At 59.9% G+C, this 24624-nt stretch overlaps 1 protein-coding gene across 2 annotated transcripts; it reads left to right on the plus strand.

The window, feature by feature from the left end:
* Positions 1 to 5054: 5054 nt before the first annotated feature.
* Positions 5055 to 9951, plus strand: HMX1 (H6 family homeobox 1). Of its 2 annotated transcripts, XM_082610496.1 has the most exons (3): positions 5055 to 5685; positions 8312 to 8393; positions 8542 to 9047. In XM_082610496.1, exons 1-3 carry the CDS (start codon positions 5286 to 5288, stop codon positions 8948 to 8950), a joined length of 891 nt encoding a protein of 296 aa, XP_082466622.1. In that variant the 5' UTR covers positions 5055 to 5285; the 3' UTR covers positions 8951 to 9047. The 2 variants fall into 2 exon arrangements, with proteins under 2 accessions (XP_082466622.1, XP_082466621.1); XM_082610495.1 differs by lacking the exon at positions 8312 to 8393 and having other exon boundaries at positions 8542 to 9951.
* The last annotated feature ends 14673 nt before the right edge of the window (positions 9952 to 24624 follow it).

Consider the following 24624-nt stretch of genomic DNA (forward strand, 5'->3'; position numbering starts at 1 on the left):
TGGTCTTTTTCAAAGCCAACATTTTAAATCTATGCCAAAGACTTGCCTGCATGGTTATGTCCACTCAACCCCACACCAGCCCTGTGCGCTGGGTGGGATTGTTATTCCCACTTTACCGCTGAGGACACTGAGGTCCCCAGAGGGTGGTGACTTGCTCATGACCACAGTGGATGCAGCAACTGGGCTGAGAACGGAGCCTGGTGCCTGACTGCACATCTGGACAGCTGCCAGGACACTTCACGTGGCTGTGATGTGGGGAGTGGACCATCTGACAAGCCAATAAGAACGTTCTGAGACTCCCTCCCACCCTGCCTACCCCCACCCCGACCCCCTGCCCAGACCTGTGCGCCACCAGGTGGACACCTGAGATGTGGTCCCTTTGCATGGCCACTATCCTCCTGGGGCTTTGCTGCTTACCGCTAGGATGGTGGTGAGACCCTCCTTGGACCTTACTCATGCCCCTTCACCTTGCACATGCTGGTGCTTTCAGGTTACTCCTCCCAAGGCCCAGCTCCAGTCCTGGCACTTCCCCAGCTCAAAAACCTTCAGTGGCTCCCCAATGCTTTGCCAACTAAGAACACTATTCTTTAGCTTGAAGGCTTCACAATCCAATAGAATCCAGTTTTCGAGCCCCCGCCCCCTCCCATGGGCTGTCACTCAGGAACACCATCCCCGCTCCTTCCTCTCGCTGCATCTGCCCACACAGTGCAGCTACCTCACCCTGTGAGCAGCCAGAGAATCATTACCGAAAACACCTGATTTCCTTCTCACACATATCACAGTGCCACAGACGAAGGTCCCATAAGACCAGGTGCCCGCGAAGATGTGAGGAAAGGGAAACTGATGCAGCTGCTCTGGAGAGACTTTCTGAAGCACTTGTGACGTGGAGTCTGTATAGACCCTGCCCCCCAGAAGTCCCATTCTGCACCCCCAGATGACTCTCCGGCCCACAAAGCAAGATGGACAGGTCTGTTCATCCCGACATGAACTGCAGTAGTGGAGAGCTGGCAGCATCCTGAAAGTCCCCTAACAGGGGATCAGCTACCCTTGGGGCACATGTCTTTTCCTGGATTTCTCATCCTACAATCTGATGACCCCCCTACTGAGCGATGGGGTCCAGGTTCCTCCCCTTGCACCCCATGGGGGCTGTGACTGCTCCATGTACTCAACAAAGCAGAGCAGAGTAAGGCTCGGAATTCCCAGGCGACGTTCCATGCCCCCCTCCGACACCCCCTCCCACACCCACTCGTACTGGGGAACCCATGTTGTGAGAAAGCCCAGGTCACACAGAGAAGCCCCAGGCAGGGGTCCCTCTGCGGACATCACCATCAGCCCCCAGATATAGGAGCCAAAGTGCCTTCAGGTAAGTCCTGCTCCACCCCCCACCTGAGGGCCAGACACCCTGCAGTGGAGACAAGCCACCCTAATCCATACACCCCATGAGCATACTGATAAATGGTTATTTTACACCCTGAGTTTGGGGGAAATGTGTGATTCGACCATAGTAACTGGAACAAAGGCATCTGTGACTGTTGAGTTAGTGCACGGTGGTTAGAAAATCATTGCTTCATTTATCGGTATCAAATTCCTACATTAAGGTGAAAAAAATGCGAGATGGAAGAGGTGTATAATGGAATACTGCTGTAAATTCATACACAAGAACAGGTATGTGGGGTGGCATGGGGGCGAGGTAAGGACGAATGGAATTGGGATGAAGGATGAAGGGAAGATCAAATTTAAATTTTAAAGTGGGAATTCTCTAAAATTATTCCCAAAGAAAAAAGTTTATTAAAACAAAACACAACAGGCAGTGGCTACTGCAGTTTGCTGACTTCTGATCTATGCTCTTAGGATTTTTCCCACTAACTCGCTCCCCCTGGTTCATGGGGCATCTTTGGACACCAGCACTGAGCTAGGAGGTAAAAGGTTCTCGCTGTCCAGTTGTGAAGAGCCGGTTCGCTGGGAATTCTCTGGTGGTCCTGCCACAGAGGGGAGAGGTGGCGGTGGATGAAACATTAGGACAGGCAAGAGTGGACGGGCAGTGAGGAAGGGCGGCTGTGGCTTGGGGGGTGTGGGGTGCCTCAGAGACAGACACAGAGGTGACAACCTGCTGACTTCATGGCTCCACTTTTCTGCCTGGGGAGTCCTTCTGCCCGAAGGTGACCAGAAACTTGGGCTCTAGCCCTGGGAGCATCAGAAGCCCTCTCAAGGCCGTGAGGCTTCACAGTCAGTCTCCAGAGAGCATCCTGATTGCCAGATACTACCCTGGAGTTGCTTCGGGGTCTGAATGTGACAAGCCTCTGCTGACAATCCCCCTTCCGAACTCAGCCTCCTGTCTCCTCCGAGCAGAGTGGCGATCCGGCTCCGGGACGCACGGAGCACAGAGGTGGCCACCTGGGCGAGCACCAGGGTGGCTATTTCACGCCTCCCTACCTGATCTTGCTTCTCCGCAGCAACCCTCTGTCTACTCGCCGAGGCCCCGCGCCACGCGCTTGAGTTCTGCTGCCACAGTTGCCGGGAGCCTCCTGGGGACAGCAGTGCCAGGACCCAGCCCTGGAGCCCCTGGGAGGAGACACGCCCTCCAAGCCCCCAAAGACCGGTGCTTGGGAGGAAGGCCTACTCTCCTTCAGCCCGGTCCGGCCTGTGCCCTCGCCTCCCATCCCTCCATGCTTCCCAGAGGCAGTGGGAGACGTTCCAGCAGTGCCCGATGCCCAGCCGGCCTCCACTCCCAACAGCCTGGCAAAGGCAGGGGTGCTTACTACCTGCGGTTTACAGGAGAGGAAACTGAGGATCAGAGAGGCGAGGACCCTGCCCAGGGCCACACAGCCCAGAGTAGAAAGAATTAGAATCCAGACTCTGAGGAAGCCCCCACTCAAAGTGCTCAGAAACCATGGGAATGACAGCAGGCTTGTGGTTCCAGAAACATGCTCAGGAGCCACTCACAGGCAGGCCCAGGGAAACCTGCATGTAGTAGGTGGTCATCTGGAAGGCACCCTCTCCACCACTTGTCCTTTCATCCGGGTCCCTCTCTGGTCTCAGTTTCTCCATCTCTTAGAAGCACCCTCGAATTAGATGCTGTGATTAGCCAGAGGCTGGTGCTTCTCCCCCAGACCGACTGGGGCAGTCATTTCTTCCTTTGATCTGCCCTCCTCTGGCTGGGGTACCTCTGCCTTGGAGTCTCTCTGACTGTGGGCACCCCCAGGGAGCAGTACTTGGGAGACCACAGCTCTTCCCTAAGACCCCGGCTCACCCACTTTGGCTCAGCGTCCTCACCCATGCAATGGGGGAAAAGCCCCAACTCTGCCTGCCTCCAGGCTGGAGTTAAACAACCCGGTGAGTCCCTGTCGTTGATCATCTTTGTCGCTCCTGGGGCAGGATGTGAGAGAGAGGAGATAGGTCGAGCATCTTGTCCTCGAGTCTGCAGAAAAGCCCGCCTCCCACCCAAGGTCTCCAGGCCACTGGGCACCAGAGGTCCCTCCCGGCAGCAGTGGGTAGGTACGCTCAGGGTGGTAAGCTGGTAAGGGGGTGGCGCGGAGCGGGGGTGGTGGTGGCCGGCTCCCTCTGCAGCCAGAAGACGCACCCGAAGCGCTCACCGTTTTGTCTCCGCGGCCACGGGCCGGCAAGGTCCCTCGGCTAGGCCTCAGCCCCACCCGGCCTCCCGGCTTCCCAGACCCGCTGCTCGGCTGCTTCTCGCTCCCATCCCCATCCGACTCTGGGGCTGTCGGTGCCAGAAGGGCCCCAGGCCCTGAGTGTCGGAATTCCAGGCCTGCCAGAGCTACTTACCATCTGGAATGGTCTCTCCTCGGCTCTGTTTTTCCCTCTGGAAAATGGGGTTGATGCTCCCTCCACCGTGGTTGTTTTGAAAATTAAAGCGAGGCGGCGGGCGGCACTCGGTTGGTCGCGGCCCCTGGCTGGCACTGGGAGGCTGGATGTATCTCTCCGCGATAACTCGCGTCCGGTGAAGCCTGCTGCGCCCGCGCATCTGCGCTGCCGTCCGGTGACTCGGCCGTCACCCGCTCCCAGAGGAAGCCGGTCAGAAGGTTACTCTTGAGTGGCCACAGCTCCGAGGGCGACGCCGTGGGCCGGGATGCACTTTGGTCACCGCACTCCCTGCTGCAGAAGTGGGAGGGGACTCCCCACCGCTTTACAGTCAGGGCCTGCCCCCAAGACCTACGCGGCCGGGGCAATGGCTCCCGGACCGCCACTAAGGCCCGGGCCTCCTAGGGAGCAGGACGGTGGAGACCCGCTGTCGCTCAGCGGGTGTGACATCGGGCGTTCTGCCGGCAGGGCCACGGGGATAGGGGTGGGGGATAGCATTTTCTTACATTTTGAGCCTGAATCTGAGAACTAGAGAGTTCTGTCGCACTACCTTTGGCATTAAAAGCATATTTCATTAAGTGTAAATATGAAAAATATGCCACAATTTTGCAGCCTTGACACCCGGAGTCTAAAAAAATGACTAACCCATTCTCTTGCTGTTTCTTGGAAGCCCCGGGGTCTTCCTGCCACGGTATGCACACGCACACAAATACATACAAGCACACACACACACGTGCGCGCGCGCACACACACACACACACACACACACCACTCGTGCGCGCGCACACACGCAGTTCCTCACTCTCGGTCCAACACTCTCCCCTCCGCGAGGTAATTACTGCCCTTGCCGGACACTGATTGGCCAGTCTGTTTCTCATCGGAGCCCCGCAGCCAATAGGCGGCCCCGCGGCCGAGGCCCCACCTCTCCAACCCCCGGCTCGGGTGGCTCGGGCCTGGGGAATGAATCACGCGGGGCCGAACTGGCCGCGACCCCCCGCCTGGGCCGCCGGCCGCCCGCCCTCGGACGCGCGACCGCCTGCGCGCCCGGATCCGGGCGGCGTCTCCGAGCAGTGGCCGCACTCGGGGCCGGCGCGGCATCCTTGGGCTGAGCTGGCTGCCCGCCCGGCCCGCGCCGCCCCGCCCCTGCTGGCCCCTCCCCTGCCCTCCCCGCCCCCAGCGGGGCCGGCCCGGGCGGCGACCAGAGCGGCGACGTGAAAGGCGAGCGAGGCGGCTGCCCGGCCAGCTGTCGGCGCGCACCCGCTGCCGGCCCAGCCCAGTCCGGCGCGGAGGCCGCTGCCTGCCCCGCGGGGCCCGACGCCAGCGCTCCGGGCAGCGGCTCCAGGGCCGGCCCGCGCGTGCGCCAAGGAGCCGCGCGCTAGCGGCCCCAGCGGGGACCGGGACCGGCCGCACCCCGGGCTCCCGGAACCCCGAGGAGCCCGGCAGAGCCCGACGGACCGGCGGCCGCGATGCCGGACGAGCTGACGGATCCCGGGCGCGCCACGCCGGCCCGCGCCTCCTCCTTCCTCATAGAGAACCTGCTGGCAGCCGAGGCCAAGGGCGCTGGGCGCGCGGCCCAGGGCGGCGGCGGCGGCCGCGAGGACGAGGAGGACGACGACGACGACCCTGAGGACGAGGACGTGGAGCAGGCACGGCGGCGGCGGCGGCTGCAGCGGCGGAGACAGCTGCGCGCGGGCTCCGGGCCGAGCGGGGACGCGCGGGCCCGGGCGCTGCTTGGGCCGGGCGCGCTGGGCCTCGGTCCCCGGCCGCCCCCGGGTCCCGGGCCGCCCTACGCTCTGGGCTGCGGAGGCGCCACGCGCTGGTACTCGCGGTCGCACGGAGGCTACGGAGGCGGCCTCAGCCCTGACAGTGAGTGAGGGCGCGGGGAAGGGGGGGGACGCGGGGGCGGCCGGGCTTCTTCCCCGAGCGTTTGCTCGGGGACTTTGGGTTCGTTGGCGCCCTTTCTGGGCCATCCTCCTCGTCTGTAGGGGGCTCTGGGTCGTGTCGGGCCCCAGCAGAGCCCCTGGTTAAGCAGGTTTGGAGGCCCACTCTCCAGGACAGGGTCCCCATGCAGGGAGAAGGTTTCCCAGGCTCTGGGCTTCACCCATCACCAGGCTCTGGAGAGCCCTCGGGGAGGAACTTGGGGACAGGGGACAACAGATAGCTAAGAAGAGAAAAGGAAGGGGGGTGGGGAATACAACAGGGAAAGGCAGGCCATGGGAGGGGGCACGGGGGGAGGGGCAGAAAAGAAGAGAAAAGGACAGAGAAGAGAGGGATGTTGGGGGCGGAGAAAGGAGCGGGGGAAGAGAAGATGAAAAACAAGCAAAAAGAAACCCGTAAGTGATGGAGAGAAGAACAGAGAAAAGATAAAAGAAGGAAAGAGAGAGGGTCAGAAGACAGAGTCAGACTCAGCAAAATAAAGGGGGCGTTGAACAGAGGGAACCACTGTTGCGGAGGCCTGGACGGGGGGACAGCGGTCTTCCCCAGCAGCCGTGTCCCCAAAGTCCCATCTCCTCTACAAGCTGCAGCCAGGACCTGGGGCAGGGGCCTGGGTCTCCCTCTTGGGCCTTCCAAGCCCCTTGGCTGTGGCTGTGCAATGCAAGAAGCCCCCAGTCCCACCCCTCTCGCTCCCTTTTCTGCCCCTCCCCCTCCCCCGTCTTTGTTCCCTGCTGAGGGCTCTGAGTCTGGGGGTGGGGGGTTTTTCAGCCCTGGAACCCAATCGATCGCCCCTCTTGACTGGGCGTCCCAGCCCCTGAGTTCTGCTCCCCTCCCCAGGGTCCCTGCCTCCCTTGGGGACCTGCCGTTTGGAGGAAGCCCCGGGGCAAGAGGACTAGGAAGCTATTCTAACCTCAGCCCCCAGGCTTTGCCAGCTCCCCCCCACCCCCAAACGCACACTGTGAGGCCAGCTGAAGACTCTTCCAGGCTCTTGCTCTGAAATACTTTCAGCTCCAAGCGAAAGTTAGCGAGTGCTGGGGGGCGGGTGAGGAGGGCGGTAGTAGGTGGGCCAAACCCCTCTCACCTCTTGGATAACCCCTTCTCTGGTGTGGGATTGAGCCCCTCGCAAAGGGACCCACATCTCAGAGCCTACACCCAGAAGGTCCCGGGCCTCTACCCCCTTCCCTTCTGGGAAGCTCGAGCAGGCCTCAGTGTTTGCCCCGAAATTGAGTGATCAAACGTAGTGCCCTTCTGGGGGTGTTTCTGAAAAGGGTCTCGGGGGAGGGAATGCATTCCCCTCTTGTCCCTGGGGTTCTTCTCCAGCTGCAGCCCCACAGGCAGCCGCCAAACAGCCAGTCCTTCTTTCGTATAATGCGGGTTAGGGGTCCCTATTTTGTACCAGAGCTGGCAGGACTGGCTTGGCTTCATGTGGCAGCACGTGGGCCTCTGTGAGTCTGGGCCCCCCCATATCTGGTCGCACACATGCCAGCCTGGAGCCTGACCCCTCTTTGGACACCATGAGGGCTCATGCCACCAGGGTTGGGCAGGGACGCACGCAAATCTGCACACCTTCAGGGGAGCCGCGGAGCGCAGCGACCGAGCTACAGACACAAGCCTGCCGGTGTTTGCACACCTTGCGGACTGCTCACGCTGTGGGCTCACCGCTGCCTTCTGAGGGCTGGCCGGGCCAAGCTCTACTCGATGGCCACAATGCTGACCTGCGGCCTGTGTCCAGGAGCCTCAGCCTGAGGCACAAGGGAAACTGGCCTGAGTTGGCCTCCTGAGCCCGGAAGTCAGGCGGCTGCCCTTTTCAAGCTGGGCCTGGAATCTGGACCAGCACCTGGGTCCTGGGCAGACTCTTTCACCTGGAGGCATCATCCCTTGCCAACCCTGGGGAGGGGGAGGCGTCTCCTCTGGGAGATTGTGTGCAGCTTGGTACTTGGAACACGAGCTCAGGGACCCTCTGTGGGCTTTTGTAGCCCCAAACCCACAGGCTCAACCATGGGCCCAGTGTGTCTGGGGTGAGATGCGGCTGCCCCGTGTTTCTACGGAGCCAGAGCTGCCCTCGTCTGCACTCGCTCTGAGTGTGATTTTGGGTAGAGAGGACACATCTCCATGGACATTTGAATTAGGGGCACAGGAAATGGGGGAGAATAGGTTCCCAGTGTCACCTGGTTGGAGTTTGGTTTGGGGAATTGTTTGCATTTGCTTATCCTCCATCAATGGGAATATTTCTATGTAAGCGGGCATTCTGCATCTGCTCCTGAGCTTGAGTGGGGAGAGGTCATGGCAAGTCTTTATTTCTGTGCCGGGGGACTTGGCCTAGGGCTGAGTGCTAGAGATGAGGGCCTCTCTGTGCTGGTTTCTGGTGTGTACATTTCTCAGAAGGACCATCCTTTCCTCAGTGAGGTGTACCTCCGGGGCTTTTGTGTGTGTTGATTCGAAGTCACTGTTTAAGGGAGTCAGTCTTCTTTTTGTGTTTCTGTTTGTGTTTTTGTGTTCCTTTTCTTCCGTCTTCCCTCTGTTGCCCTCCGTGTGGATGCGCGGTTCTGGGGGTGAGTGTGTGGCCAGCGTGTTGGTTTGGAGCATCGCTCAGGTCTTCAAGTTCACCTCCAGATGCTCTGCCTTTCTCCGGTCCCAGGGTGAGATCTGCCGTAGGTGGGGCTGCGTGGGGACAATTTCCCTGCTTGTGGCTGTGGGTGACCTCACGGGGAAAGCAGCTGGCCTCAGCGACAGGGCCGGGGGATCAGCCTCCAGAACCAACCCATGTTCCTCCTCTCCCTCCTGCAGCCAGCGACCGGGACTCACCGGAGACGGGCGAGGAGATGGGCCGCGCAGAGGGCACCTGGCCGCGGGGCCCCGGGCCGGGAGCGGTGCAGCGGGAGGCGGCGGAGGTGGCGGCGAGAGGCCCGGCAGCCGGCGCGGAGGAGGCGGCGGAGCTGGCCGAGGCCCGGGCGGCGGCGGCGGCGGCGGCGGGGGAGGCGCGCGGCGGCGGCGGGGGCGGCGGCCGCAAGAAGAAGACGCGCACGGTCTTCTCGCGCAGCCAGGTCTTCCAGCTCGAGTCCACCTTCGATCTGAAGCGCTACCTGAGCAGCGCAGAGCGCGCCGGCCTGGCCGCCTCTCTGCAGCTCACCGAGACGCAGGTCAAGATCTGGTTCCAGAACCGCCGCAACAAGTGGAAGCGGCAGCTGGCGGCTGAGCTGGAGGCGGCCAGCCTGTCCCCGCCGGGCGCGCAGCGCCTGGTCCGCGTGCCCGTGCTCTACCACGAAAGCCCCCCGGCCGCCGCCGCCGCCGGAGCTCCCGCCACGCTGCCCTTCCCGCTGGCGCCCGCCGCGCCCGCACCGCCCCCGCCGCTGCTCGGCTTCTCCGGGGCCCTCGCCTACCCGCTGGCCGCCTTCCCAGCCGCCGCCTCCGTGCCCTTCCTGCGGGCGCAGATGCCCGGCCTGGTGTGAGCCCCCGGCCGGCCGGGCCCACTCCCCGTGGCCAGTGGGGACTTCTGTGGACGCGCACACAGACCGAGGCGGCAGCGGTGGCGCCAGGGGGCCGTCCGTCAGGGAGGGCAGGGACGCTCCCCTGGCCCTCCGGCGCCTCGGGGACCGCAGGCTGCCGCCCGGGCGAGCCGAACCCCTGTCCGAAGATCGGAAGATCGTCCAGAATGTAACAGAGACGCAGGTGACTGTGGCTCCCCAGACAGTCGCAAGGCTGGATCCCCGCTGGGAAGAGAGCATCACAGAGACAGTCGGCCTTGCAGCCCAGAACCTCCCCCAGCCCCCTACCCCCGGGGACAGGCCTCAACCTCGGAGCAAATCCAGCCCCCGCCCTGCCGGAGCCAGCGGCTGGGCGCAATCCACAGCAAATCCAGGCTGTCCCAGGTGCTTGATGGAGGTGACCACTCTCCAACCCGAACAACCCTGCCTGGGACTCTGCATGGGCAGGACAGCAGGCCTCCGGGGCACTGTGATCAGCCTGATGGCCTTAACCTCGGGCCGGCAGAGAGAGAATCCCAGGAAGAGAGCCCCTGTGGAGCGGAAGGGGTGAAGATCCTTCCAGGTGGCGCTGCTCTCAGATTGTCTATTCTGGAGACGGGGCCAGACTGGGGCTTCTCTCCTGGGCTGCAGCCCCTGGTTATCCTGGCGAAGACATTTTTTAAAAAATGAATCTACTTATTTGCGTATGGAATAAAAAGGGACGTTTTCTGGACAGTTGCCGCTGCTTTGTGATCACTGGGGCCTCTCCTCTCCTCTGGTAATGGGCTATGGTGGGCACCGTCTCCCCCCCTCCTGGAACACCCTCCAATGCTGGCCAGGGGCAGGTGGGCAGGGCAGGCAGGAGCTGGGGTCTTTGAGCTGTACTCTCAAGCCCCCACTTTCTCCAGACAGGAGGGCCCAGCAAGACCTTAGGGGAAGTCAAGGTCAGGGAGGAGAGGGGCCTAGGGTGGAAGGGGGGATTCTGCATCCTCTGTCGCTCAGTTCTGGGGCCTTCGCGACAACCAAAAGCCAGGAGTCAGGCGAAGGCCACTGGCCACTCTCCCGGCACAAGGGGCTGCCAACTGTGTGGCCCCCTGCATCCACTGCCCCTTAGCTCACTGGAGTTGAGAGCCATCTCTAACATAGGGTTTTTTTCTTTTGGCCAAAACAAAACACTGGCGCCAGACAGTCCAGCAAGGTCAGGTGGGGAACAGGGCTCTCTGGCCTGGGCCTCATCCCCTGGACCATCTGCAGTCTCTCTTGAGCTGGGGGACTCGGACCTGTGGGCAAAGTCCCAGGTCAGGGCCCAAGTTTATGGGCTCTTAATGAAAGCTTATTGAAAGCTTATTCCAATGGCTGGATCTCTACAGCCGGCCTGTTGCAGGGTGAAAACAGGGACCTCCTACATGGGGGAAGGACACTTTATTGGGTGTGCTTCTGGAGCCCAGAGAGAGAGGTCATCCGGTGTTTGAAACGGTCACTTCTGTAACAAAATTGAGCCCCCTCGGAAACCTGTCTCTGCCCCCTGGCTTTGGGACTTTGGGTGGAACAGACGCTCCCAGGCTGAGCTGCACAGCAACTGGGCCACCCTCCAGTGTCCTTGGAGTTCTCAGCGGTGGCGCCAGACAGCCCAGGAGAAGGCGCCACGGGGGTCTCCCCCAGGCAGGAGGTCCATCTGTCTGCCCCTGCCATCCAGCTCCCTGACCCGGAATCATCCCCTGCCCCAGCCCCTCCAGTCAGTTCCCAGTGCCCTGAGGCCAGGCCCTGGAAAGCTCCAGCAGCCCTCCTGGGGAAGGGGGGAACAGTCCATGGCCTAGGTGGTCCTTGCCCCTCTGGACTCTAAGGTCCCCACCTTCAGGCTCCCAGTGCCCAGGGCATAACAGGGGTGGGCAACCTGAGAGACTCATGGGGCACCTCCTCCAACCCAGCCCCCATCCTGTTGCCGCATTTGCTTCCCTTTGAGGGTTGGCTCTCCTGTCCCTGAGGGAGGGGGGACCTGCCCCATGCTACTGCTTTTCCTGTAGGTTTCACTCGACTTTGCCAGGACGGACTTACGATCTGCTTCTCTACAGCGAGCTTGCTTTAGCTATTTCCAAAGGCCTTCGCTCCTGACCAGCGGCCACAGGGGGAAGTGAAGTGCCAAGAAGGCCGCTCAAGGGGCAGCGCAGACCTATCTCTCCCTCCTCCCACTCTCTTCCCCACTGTGCCCTCTCTAGGCATCAGCACCCTTGCTCAGCCTCCCCTGGGACCCTGACCCTCCCTCGCTTTTGTGGTGACCTCATGCTGTCAGCAGACGAATCACTGCCAGTCCTCAAAGGGACGCATCCAGAAGGCCTGGGCAGAGCTGGCCGCACCGCGGAGGCCTCCCCGCCGGCCGCGGCCACCTGCTCTCTGCCGCTTTCCCTCCACGCAGCAGGCGGGCCGTCAGGCGGTGCCGGCGCTCTGTGCTCCGCGCCGCACCCGCGCGGCGATGGGATTCGGCAACGGCCGTGATCCCGAGCTCTCGGACCACGAATGGGGTCGTTACAACCCAGGTTAAAGGGGTTATCACCACGAGGCAACCGTTTTATTCGACTGTTTGTGGCCTGTGCGGGTGCGGTCTCAAGGTGGTGGCCACCAGACCGCAGGGCGTAGCGAAGCGCTGTGTGGCGCCGAGGTTCCCAGGCGGCTCGCCCACAGCGGCGGGCCGGTCTTCACCAACCAGAGCTCCGCGTCCGCCCGGGAGCCACCAGGCGCCAGGGCCACAGGCGCGCGAAGGGAGGAGCCGTGGGCGCCGTACCCTCGGACCCGCCCGCCGGGAAGCAGCGAACCCGACGGCCTGCCGCTGGAGTCAGAGGGAGGAAGAGTCTACGTGGCTGCAAACGCGGGGCGGATTCGGGGAGAAGGGCTGCGTCTTTCGATGAAGCAGTGAAAAGATGGGCTGGAGAGCGACTTCCTTGCCGCCGGCTCCTCCGAGATCCGCCGGGTGGGAAGGAAGGCGCCAGGAGGAGGAAGGAGAGGCTGCTCCCCTGCGCAGGAAGGGTCGGGAGCTCGAAGCCTAACACTGAAATACAGAAAGTGTATCCAAACCTGGATTAGGCCAGGGGGCTCAGGGAAACTGGCTTTACCCCATGATTACCCAGCGTCCGGAGTGTCGCACCAGGGGCAGCACAAACCAGAGAGAAGCACGGTAGGGAACACGCAGCCCTAGAGGGCGCGCTGGACCAGGCTGGGGTTGAGCCTGGCTCCAGGGTCCCCCGCCATCACTGCGGGCCAACTTCACCTCGCGCACGTTGGCTCCGCTCCTGGCGGGAGAGGAATGGCTTTGCTCTGTCTCCATCTGTCTCCATCGCACGTGCCCTCCCCAGCCCGCCAACCCTAACTTCTTACGTGAGACCCGATTCCAGCCACCCTGGGCCGCCTAGGGTTTCAGGCTGCAGAGTCCCTGAGCCCAGTTGGGTCCACCAGGCTTCAGACACCCTGGCCCACCTGCAAGGATTCCCAGCCAAGTTCATGCAGAACCAGACCTGCTAAAAGGGACAGGCCAGTCTCATTTCCCCCAGGGTGGTTCTCTGCCCGCCCCACCCAACCTGGGCACTCCGGGGTCCTGGTCGAGAGAGCAGACACCGTCCCACCCCAGCTCACTTCTGCCCGCCTCATTCAAAGCTCTGGCGAGGGACTGAGGGGCATCCCGGTAAGTGCCCTCCTCCTCGATGGCAGTTCCCCACCTGCACCCTGCACCTGGGAAGCCCCCGCCTTTGTACTCCTGCTCACCCAGGGCCTCCCCTCCAGCTGACCCCTCCTCAGCAGATACAGGTCAAGGGCTGTCAGTGGCCCCCAACCTCCTCCCCGCAAGCTTGGCCTGGCTTCATGGGGTGACGGTTTCTCAGAGCCTTGGCTCTGAGCCTACCCAGAAGGCGACCCACCTGGGCTGAGAGCTGGTCAGGTGGGTACCAAGAGGGAGGCCAGAGGGGCTGGGCCGGCTTCTCTCTCTTTCTCCTGTCTGTAGGTGTCTCCCAAGCATCCTTCAAAGCCCTCTGGCCTCATCTGGCAATTCTCAGAAAGGTAAACTGGGGACCGAGGGGCAGAGACTCTGGGGCAGGGACTCCATGAAGTCACTTGGCCACCGAGGCCCCATTCCCCTTCCTCCACCTGGTGCAATAGAGGTCAGGGCCCCATCATGGAGTCACCCCTCCCTGATAGCCTGCACACTCAGGCAGTGTTTGCCCTCCCTTCCCACCCGTCAGAATCACCTGGATCTTTTCCTTTGGCTGCCCTCAGTGCACATGCCTCCTGCATCCGTTAGCTAGGAGCAAAGCCTGAACCCGCTGATCCAAGGTGGGTCCCCAAGGCGGCTCACCACACAACTGGGTACAAACCCCGCTGCCCTCTCGGGGAGAGGGACACGCCCTCATGGGTAGACTGGAAGGGGGGCCACCCTTTTCTGATAGCACCGAGCTCTGAATCTGGAACTCGGATGGACACTTGGGACAAAGGTGCAAAGACAAAGATCAAGAACCACGAGGCAGTCTCCGGCTTCACCACTTGGAGAGCAAACAAGAGCTGACTGCCTGGCCCTTGCCAGCTCCTGCAGCTGCTGGCCTCAGTTTTTGTTTGTTTTATTGTAAAAGTAAGAATCCTTATGATTGATTATCTGGAAATTGCAGTAAAGTCAAAACAGAAATACTTTGCATTTCCACCATCAAAAGTCAACTGCTTCTGAGTATTATACGAAGCTGTGGATTTATTGTGAGGCGACTTATAGCTGTATTGTTAATTTTTAAAAGTTCTTATCTTTTAATTTTTAAAAGTTAAAGATGCACTTATGTATTTACCGCTGAAATGATGTGATGTCTGCGTTTGTTCGCAAGTATCTCAACAAAAATAAACAAACTAATTAATTAAATAGTAAAAATGAAAGGGAGAAGCACAGATGAAATTGGTTTGGCCAGGAGTTTATCATTATTGAGTGGGGACTGGGTACATGGGGCTTCATTTTAAGGCTTCCTGTACTTTGTTTTATATTTGAAAACTTTCATAATAAAAATGCTTTAAAAAGTGACTGCCCAGAAACGTCAGGGGTGTGTATCCCTAGCGGCTGATTCTCTGCCGGGGGCCGTTTTCGTTACAGGTTTATTTTAATCGGATCGCAGTCTGACCTCGGTTCAATTTACATCCTGCTTGATTTTTTTTTTTTTCTCCCTTTGCTTACTTCGCAGTGCGCATTAAAGCCCGTCAATTCGGTCTCTGCAGACATGTTTCAGGCTTAAACTTCCCTCTTTCTCCACGTATCTGTCCCTGCCTCCATCCCTCCCCCACTGGCCCGGGCGCTCCTGTGGGTCCCCGACCTGAGCGCCAGCGCCCGCGATCACCTCCGCCCGGGAGGTCTCTGAGAGCCGCGGAGGACTGATCCGGGCTGCAGGAACGCTGGCGCCGCCTCCCGGCTCTCGCGGCCGGCCTCACCCACGCGGACCGCGATCTCCCACTGCTTGTGCAGCCCAGGTCCGACCCCGCTGCGGGTTTGGGAGACTGAGCCCGGCGGCTGCCCCTCTGGTCCAGGGTTCGTGTCTTCGGTTTCTCGGCACCTCCTGGACGCTCTCGGCGTCCCTGGGTCCGCAGCGCCAAGACTCGGACTGAAGTGGGGTGGGTTGGCTAAGGCTGGGCCGGACATCCCTGGAGGGCAGATGGGGAGGGGCTCACGTGCTTGGAGCTCCATCCCGAGAGGCAGACCAGTCCGAAGCGCGCTCCCCATCCCCTGGAGAGAGGGTGAGCTCTCGGATCCTGGGGGTGTGAGGGCCCCGCCCGACGCGAGAGCTGGCAAGGTGCATGCTGGGGGCCTCTGGGGTGCGGGTGCTCCAGCCCCGAATTGCGGGACTCCCTGGGGTCTCGCCAACCCCCTGGAGGGGGACCTGGTGAAGGCTAGCCCGCATGACATCGGCGGTGCCTCCGGGGCCCCGGCTGCGCGTTTCCTTTCTCGCTCAGATTCTCTGCTTTAGTCGGTCTCCTCCTCTCCGTCTCTTTCTCTCCATTCTTCTCTGCTCTCTTCCCTCGGAAGAGAGCTCAGGATTCCGCCCGTGCGTCCTTCCCCGCTGCCGCGGTGCCCCCCTTGGCTCCATTCCCCCCTCTCCGGGACGAGATTCCTCCCCCCTTCGAACCGGCCCAGATAGGAGTCGGGGAGGCCGGGCCCCCTTTAAAGGTTTTATTTCTTTGCGGAAGAGCGCACTCCGGGACGCAGCGGCACACGGATCCCGACCCGCCAAGGCCCTACGTCGCCTCGATCCAGCTGGGGCGAGTCGGCGTCGCCGCTTCGCGTCCGGATCCCGCGCCTGCCCCTTTGGGGCCCTCGAGCCGGGCTGTCCCCTATCCCGGCCTGAGTGTCCCCCCAGGCTGCCCGAGCTTGAAGAAGAGAAACTGGCAGTGGCGCCAGCTCCGCGGCTCCCGGGACCCGGCGGCCGGCCGGCGCGGAGCGGCCCCCTTCTCCTCCCAGGCCGTGGGGCGTCGGAGAGCAAGGACAGCGCCCTTCTAGACCCTCCGGGCCCGCGGCCCTCTTGGGGTGCCCCGCCCCCTCCCCGCAGTCCTTCCGGCCCCGCCCCCACCCTTCCCGCCGGAGCCCAGGCCCCCTCCCCGCCCCCAGCCCGGCTCACCTGGCGTCTCCTTGGCGTCTCGGAGTCTGGCTCGGCCTTCGGGCCCCGCCCCTCGGTTCTCACCTCGCCCCTTCCCGCTCCCTTCTCCACAGCCCGTCCCTTCCCCCTCCGGCTCCGTGCCGTCCGTGGGGTCCCTGCGCCACCACCTAAGACGCCGAGCTCTAGCCCAGGGGCCGGGGCTGGGGCTGGGGAGAAGGGAGGTACCTAAGCCCGCCCGGGTCCCCGAAGGCTTCTGGGAGGAGGCGGTATTAAACCCGAAGGCTAGAGAGGAGTGAAGCTCCGGGCGCGCGCAGGTGGAGACCCGGCGGTTCGCCTTGTGTCTCTGCCCTTGGTGGGAGCAGCTGGACCCCACTCTCTGCCGTCTGGCCCTCGGGTCGGGCGCCCCGTTCCACTCTTCCCTCCCGGAAAGATGGGGCGCAGAGTTAAGACTGCCGGACCGTGTGCTTCCTTCGCCGGCAGTCTGCGTGGCTCTGGGAAAGTCCTTTTCCCTTTCTGAGCTCACCTTTCCATCTGTGGAGTGGGTAGGCAGTAGTGGTGAAGGTCGCGCGGCCTTTTGACAAGAGCGCGGGCTCGAGGCTTGCTGCTGGGTATACAGCCTTCTGTGCCCCTGCTCAGTGCTCACTACCCCCGGGGGCACCTACCGCCGAGACCCTCAGCCCACAGGTCCGTTTCCTTCGGCCTTTGCCGGGGCCGCCGCCTGCCACAGCTTGGTCCTGAGCGCAGAGTCAAATCGCTCCCACCCCCATTCGCGCGCCTAGTCAGGCTCCCACTGGGGCTCCAGGACACCTGAGGGTGCCCACGCACCCTGTCCCCGCAGGCCGGCGCACGAATGCGCAACAGCCCTCCAGAGCTACAGCTGCACCCCTAACCCTGCCAGCACCGTTGACATCTCCGTCTGCCCCTCCAGGGCCCAAGCGCCCACACTCCCAGACCCATAAATCCTGACCTTTGCCTCATCCGCAGCGGAGACCCAGCGTGTCCACATGCGTGTGTCCCCCACGCCCACCACAGGCAACTGCACCTCTTCCGTTCTAACCATACAACTGGCCTCGGAAATTTGACATCCAGAGGTGCACACAGACCGTGGCCCAGACAGAGACTTGGGCCAACCAGCCTTGCTCTGCTGTTTCTTTCAAGAGCTCATGGTGGATGGCTCTTGATCCTCATCCACATCACACTGAGGCTTTCTTTGAGCTGGGAGCTGATCAAGCTCTTTACCCGAATTGTCTCACTACATCCTCACAATAACCTGGTGGGCAGAGTGCTGTCCCCAGTTTAGGAGTGAGGATTCCGGCTCATATGTGTGATCACACCCAACCCCAGATCACACAGACCACGTGTGCGGGAAGGCAGAGCTGTGTCCAGCTCTCTTTCCAGTGAGGAAATGACACAAGCCAGCGCGTGTGGAGAGCTCAGCCCTGCACGCGGCAGTCCTCCTGGACGGGCTACTGGAAGATGGGTGGGTGAGGGCAGCTCATCAGCTCAGAAGGGAGGTGCCTCCCGTTCCGTTCCTTCCCCTCGCCATTCCTCAGGCCTCCTCTCCCTCTTCCAGATGGACTTTCCCTACCTGGGTCCCCCCTACATGGGGGGTGTTTGGGGTCAGCGCCTCTGTACCCTAGGCTGCCCCTCAGGAGGCCCCACACTGCGGAGCGCCTTCCTTGGAATTTTCTAAGTCCCTCTAGAATGGCTGGGACCCTTCAGGCCTTAGTGGGGTCTGAGAGGGAAGCCCCAAGCCACTAGAGACCTGTGTGGGCGAGAATTTTTGAAGGGCAGCCTGGCCAGCTGTGGGATCGGAGAGATTAGGTCGACAGACTGATGCCAACACACTGATTCGTGATGATTCAAATTGTTTATGTAGACAGGGGCCCCTTAAAAATATTCCATTTCCCTGTGTGTGTGTGTGGGGGGGCAGGTGGGTGGTGGTGACAGCCTCTGGGGCCTCTCCCCAGAAAGCCTCCAGCTTCTTGAAAGAGACCCTTGCCAGCCTCAATCTCACCTCCTGTGCCCATTTCACAGATAAACCCAGTGTGGCCCCAAGAAAGGCAGAGACAGGCTACCCAGAAGCCCGAAGCCACACCTCCCTCCAGCGCCAGGGGGAGGTCCCACCCCAGCCAGGTGCCTCAGGAACCAGAGGGGCCATTGCCCCCACCCCCCCACCCCAGGGTGGAGGAGAGGAGGGAACTGGGAGGCCCGGGTGGAAAATGGGTCTTAGAGGAAGCCCACCCTGCTCTGGTGCCCTCTCTGATCTCCTGTGTTTCCCCGGGGGCTTCGCAAGGTTCTCTCCACTGGAAGTCTGATTCTCCCGCAGAGCCTGGTGGAGGGAGGTACTGGGCCCCAGGACCCCAGCCAATCATCAGAGGCTGACTGGTTGTGTGTGTGTGTGTGTGTGTGTGTGTGTGTGTGTGTGTGTGTGTGTGTGTGTGTGTGTGTGTGTGTGAGAGTCACTGCAGACCTCTCCCAGCCGCTGGGAGGGAGGCTTGACCCCGGGGCCCTGAGGTGATGAGCTCAGGGTGCGTGCATGCCGAGCCACCCGAGTCCCGCAGCCTCGCGCTAGGGGGCTGCCCAGGGTGGGAGCGGGGCCTGCGTGCATGCCGAGCCACCCGAGTCCTGCAGCCTCGCGCTAGGGGGCTGCCCAGGGTGGGAGCGGGGCCTCTCCGTCTTGCGCAGGCCTCCACTCCTCCCACGTGCACAGGGGCTCGAGCGGGCACCGGGGACCTGGGCCCAGGGATTGCCCGGGTCCCGCCGACGCTGGCCCAGGAGCGCAACCTCAGCCGCACGGCCCGGTTCGTTCTGCCCGAGTTCACTGCAAGCCGCTCCGGTACCCCGCGCCCCAGTCTCTGCGTCCCAGCCTCGGCCTCTCGCCGCCCCACTTCCCGGAGGCGCTCTCGGGACTCCTGCGGCCGGAACCGCAGCGTCAGCACATCCGGGCCTAGCTCACGTTGGTTTGAGTTTTCTTAAATCGCGAAAATCCATTTCCCCACATGGGAGGGAGCTGAGCCTCGCTTGGTCAAGGGGCGGTCGGCCGGCTGTCCCCACCCCACCACCCAACCCCGACCCCCGAGGCCCGGCATTGATCCCGAAGCTGTGTGCCTCGCATTAGTCCTAATGGTTTCGCTGATGATTCAACTTTTTCGTTAAAAGCCGCCCCTTGGTCCTCACCCCCTCCTTGCGTCCGCTTCTGCCGGCCTCCGGCCCCTCTGCGGCGTGCCCGCCCGGCGCTTTCTTGGCCGGTAGAGACGCGGCTCCGGCAACCGGGGTCCGCCACCCTGCGCGCGTAGACGCCACTAGAGGAGCGCGCTCCCCGCGGACAGGGGGGAGGGCTGGGTGGGCGGAGGGGCTGCGCAGTTTGGGACCCTCGGGTCCCTTGCGCACCCGGCGACCTACGAAGTCAGATCCTCGACCTTCCAGACTCAGACCTCGGCAGAACCGAGGATCCTAGAAGGATCCAGAAACTGGGAAGCCCCGCGCCCTCGCAGAAGGGTACTCCGGTGCCTCGGCTGCCCATTCTACCCGCGGGGAGGCCGAGGCCCAGGGACTGGCTCCAGGTCGGCCGTCACTTGGGAACGGAGCTGGGCCTGAGCGCAAAGCCCAGGAAGCCCTCGGCCCGGTGAAGGGGAGGCGCCGGGGACAGCCTCCGCCCTGCGCTCCCTCCTCGGCCTCCTTCCTGGGGAGGGTCCCGGCCTGCGCAAGGGGCCGATGCCCGACTGCCCGACGGCCCGACCTTCCGGGGCAAAGCCCGGAGCCCGCAAGGCCCCGAGGCCCAAGCCCTGCGCCCCGGGTGCCCAGCGCAATCGGCCCCGACGCCTCCTGGCTGGACCACGTCTGATTCCAAGAGGAAAAGATCTTCGTTTCTTGTTCGTTTCTCGTAGAAAATTCAGAAAATACAGGCAAGAAAAAAAAAAATAAGGCACCACAAATGCAACTAACTACCCGGAGATAGTTGGAGTTTTCAATAGTTTGGGTTTTTTCCTCATTGTGTATTTATTTTTTGGACTAGGCAACACATTGGCATGGCATAAAATTCGAACGTATAACAAGGTATACTGTGGGAGGACTCCCTGCCCCCCCCCATCCTTTTTAAAAAGTAAAGATAAATTTACCTACGGAGAAAAGTACAAATCTTAAGTGTACAATTCGATGAGTTGGGAACCAATGTACACACTCGTGTACCATCATCGGAATCTTTTCTTTATGAAGAAAGGAAAAAAATACGCAAATGTCTAGATCTTCTTTTAATTTGCCACAGTTATTCATGCACACAATTTAAAACGTCCTCTAGTTCTGCAAGGAGAATAAAAAGCATCAAGCAGAAGAGACTCCGCATGCCAGCGCCGCCAGAAGACACAGCTGCCAACCCTGCCAGCCCTTCCTCTCCTACCTGCTCATATCTCTCTCCATGGCACCCTTAGCCTAGTTCTTGATTTCATTTTTTTTTTTTTTTTTTTTTTGCGGTACGCGGGCCTCTCACTGTTGTGGCCTCTCCCGCTGCGGAGCGCAGGCTAAGGACGTACAGGCTCAGCGGCCATGGCTCATGGGCCCAGCCGCTCCGCGGCATGTGGGATCCTCCCGGACCGGGGCACGAACCCGTGTCCCCGGCATCGACAGGCGGACTCTCAACCACTGCGCCACCAGGGAAGCCCTTGACTTCATTTTTTAAAAGGAATCTATCAAGTGCCTTGGCCTCCTGTCTGGAAGACGGAGAGTTACTTATTCACAAGCCATGCTCACAAGTCAATCAAGTACTCACAGCCCTTTCCTACCCCCCTCCTCAAAACGCTGTCATCTGGCTGACTGTGATGACATGGGGACCCCGGGTTCACAGTGCTGCCATCCCACAAATGCCCTTCACAGCTGGACATGAGCTGGGATCAATTTGTTTCTTTTATACTAGTTTTTCCCCTTGGCTTTCTCTATACCTGCCATTCATCTGTCTCCAAACTCCCTTCCAGAGCTCTGGTCCCCTCTGGAAGACATAAACACTCACAGACCCCATCCCATCAGGTGGGGAGGCTGGGGGAGGTGGGACGCAGGCTGGGGCTTCTAAACAAGACCCTCCTGTTTCCAGTTCTGCCTGGATCCCGCTTTCCGATGCCACCAATCACCAAGGCTTTCTGCAGCTCTGCAGGCCAATCAGCTGCTCCTCACTCCTGGCCCCCCACATTCTCCAGACCCCCCACCCCACCACAGGAGTGTTTTGGGAGGGGCTGGATGCATCCTTCCCCGGGGCACATTCCCGAAGTCTTTTGAGTCTGCCTCTGCAACGTCTGGGATGCTATCTGGGATGCGTTCCACTGAGGTTCACACCCTTCGAGGGGCAGATGGGTTTGCCCAACACGGACTCTGAATTTTGAAGGGTCCTATGGAAATATGGCCCCTGGCTGGGGCTGGTTCCCTGAAAGTGAATTCGCTACTGGTTTCCCTGGGAAACCTTGTTTAATGAAGGTGCCAGGCACTCAGTGCCAGGGAAGGCAAACATTCCTTATCTCCACTGGGACTCCTTCAACAGGGGTTCACTGTGCAATGAGCCTATCCTGGTCCCCCCACCCCATTCTACTCCCACCCCCACCCCAAATCCCCACCCTCCACTCGGCCAGGTGACCCCTCGCATCACTGCAGCATCACTCGGTCTCTGCGGTCACTACTGTTTCTTATGTGACCCCTTTATGAGACCGTGAGCTCTCTGGGGTTCTGCCATCTGAGCAAACAGCTCAGAGGCTCTCCCCGATGGGTGCTTAATCAACAGTTGTTGGATAAATAGTGAATGAGATTGTGGTTTAATCCTCACATCAACCACGTGATGTGGACGAGGCCTGCGTGGCCAGCTAGCTGGAAAGCAAATCTAATCATATTGGTTCTTCAGGTTTGCAATGAGTCAAGGGAGACTGGCAAATACATCTGTATTGAATGGCAGAGTGAAGGTGCTCAGGTGCAGCGGGGAAAGCCTGGGGGTGGGGCATGGGCCCTGTCCAGCTCTTCACAGTGGGTGGTCACCTGGGTGCCAATGCCATGCTCATGTGCGTTCTGTGCATAATAGAGACGCTAGGTGAAAAAGGAATTCGGTGCTTCTCACCTATTAGGATCAGCACTGTTGATTGAAATTGTTTTCCCTACTTCTATATTTGTAGATTTATTTCAGGATGTAAAATGCATTTCTTACTGCGGTTATATCACAGAAAGAGTTTGAAGTTCACTGGATCATGTTGGAATTATTTTTGTTTCCTTATACTCTATGTTTTTTAACTTGGTAGTGACACATATTTTTCTTTATATTGTTCTTAGGTATTGTATTAGTCAGCGTCCTCCAGAGAAATGAAACCAACAGAAAAAATGCACATATACATGTACATATAGAAAAATATAGGACATATACATAGAAAAAAATATATATAAGAGACAGAGGGGGAGAGAGAGAGAGAGGATTTATTTTAAGAAGTTGGCTCCTGGGGCTTCCCTGGTGGCACAGTGGTTGAGAGTCCGCCTGCCGATGCAGGGGACACGGGTTCGTGCCCCACTCCGGGAAGATCCCACATGCCGCGGAGCGGCTGGGCCTGTGAGCCATGGCCGCTGAGCCTGCGCGTCCGGAGCCTGTGCTCCGCAGCGGGAGAGGCCACAACAGTGAGAGGCCTGCGTACCGCAAAAAAAAAAAAAAAAAAAAAGAAGAAGTTGGTTTCTGTGATATGAGGGATGGCAACTCTGGGCTCTGTAGGGCAGCTGGCAGGCTGGGAATCCAGACAAGAGTGGATATTGCAGTGTGAGTCCCAATCCTGCGGGACAGCAGGCTGGAACCTCAGGCAGGGTTTCTAGGATGCGGTCTCAAGGAGACTTCCTTCTGCCTCGGGGACCCTAAGTCTTTGCTCTTAAGGCCTTCAACTGATTGGATGCAGCCCACCCACACTGTGGAAGGGAATCTGCATCCCTCAAAATCTGCTGATTTTAGTGTGAATCTCATCTAAAAAAGACCTTCACAGCAACATCTAGGCTGGAGGGTGAAGGGACACCTAGCCAAGTTGATGCGTAACCTTAACCATCTCAAGTATTCAGGCCTCCGCCTGAATTTTGATATCTTCCCTCATCATAAAGAAACAAAAGGACACCCCAGCACTGGTATTTTCACTGGCATGATAAGAACGTGTAGATGGATTTGAGCAGCCTCTGTGACTCTCCGGGCTCTTCAGTCTACTCAGGGGTCCCCAGGTGCAGGCCCCATTTTGGGCCCTGTCCCTGTGGGGAGTAGGACAGTCCTCACCCCACAGGGCTGGGCTATAGCACTTCTCAGGCTGTCTGGCAGCAATCCGACCAGACAGTGAGCTCCTGGACACCAGGGACGTGTGTCCATCACATCCGGGTCCCCAGGACCCACCAAAGGCTGGGCCAGTGCAGGGAGAGGTGGCAGCATGGGTGCAGGGGTCTGTTTCTCCCCCATCATCTGGGTGGTGGCTGTGGAAGAGGGCAGGATGGAAGGAGGGGCCACAAGACAGGCCACAAAACACACCTAGATTTATCTCAGGTCAAGTCAAGATGCAAATGCAAAATAAAAAAACATAAAAATAGTAAACATGCTCTTAAGTTTCCCCCTGATCCCAGGTGAGGGGAGGTGTATTTATTCTCCCCTTCGCCTTTCACCAAGTTTTGCTGGTCACTCAGCTAGAGATCACATTTCCCAGCTACCTTGCTGCTCTTTGCTTGGTCATGTGACAAGATTCTGACTAGTGCTACCTGCAACTCCAGAACTTTCTCTTAACAGGGAGCTGGACAGAACTCTGTAGCATTCTCTCCCCTTCCTGGCAGCCTGGGATGGGGTTGTAAAGGTCTGGTGAGGACATGCCACTTAGCGCAAAGCAGAGCTGTCCACCCCCCTGGACCATTTACCGCCTGCATTTTCATGTGAGAGATAACACCTTCTGTTTTACATAGGCCACTGTGACTTGGTATCTACTTAGGTAACTGAGTCAATATCCTAACTAATACAGGAGGCCTTTCTAAACTGGGCCGGTCAGCATCTGCATTTGGCTGCTGATGACTGAGCACTGGCCACAGCAGCATAAAACAAGTCTGGAAGTGGGCAGCCCAGGGCTTGTGTGGTGCTCCACGAAGGCACCAGGGACGCAGGGACTCCTGCCTTTCTTATCTGCCATCCTAATACATGCATCCCATCCTCCAGGTCACAAGACAGCTGCTGAAGCTCTGGCCCTCACATCTTTGTTCTGTTCAAATAGAAGGGCAAAGACAATAGGCAAAGGGGCCTTCTCCTCTCTTTTAGGAATGTCCCAGAGGTCCCTTTCACAGACTTCTGCCTTCATCTCTTTGGCCACCCCTATCTTCCAGAGAGAGTTTTGTTATTAAAGCAGAATGGGGAACGGCTACTGGGAGGCAACTAGGAGGCCCTGTCCAGAGAAAGTTGTGAACTAGGGCCACAAATCAGCAACAAGGCCAGGACTTTTAAAAGACCTTCGGTTGGAACCAATCTCCCCAGTTCTTCCCCGGCCACTGCCCTGCCAGCAGCTCCACTGAACTCAGCCAGCGGGGTGAGGTGTGTCCTGTCCCCTACACCCATGCCAGGCAAAGTCCTGTGCCAAGGGGAATACAGCTTCCTTGGAGACTGGCTGGTACAGGGCTGGGAGCCTGGCTTTTGTCAGACAGACTGGGAGGAATCCAGGGACCCCTGCTCTCTTGCTGTGTGGCTTTGGCCAAAGCCCTTGACCTCTCTGAGCTGCCACTTTCTCCCTAAGCTTTTGCTCCACTGGGGGCTGAGGGGATCACAGGAGGTAAGGCTGTGCAAACAC

This window comes from Mesoplodon mirus (assembly GCF_964341445.2).
Source record: "Mesoplodon mirus genome assembly, chromosome: 2".
NCBI lineage: Eukaryota > Metazoa > Chordata > Mammalia > Artiodactyla > Ziphiidae > Mesoplodon > Mesoplodon mirus.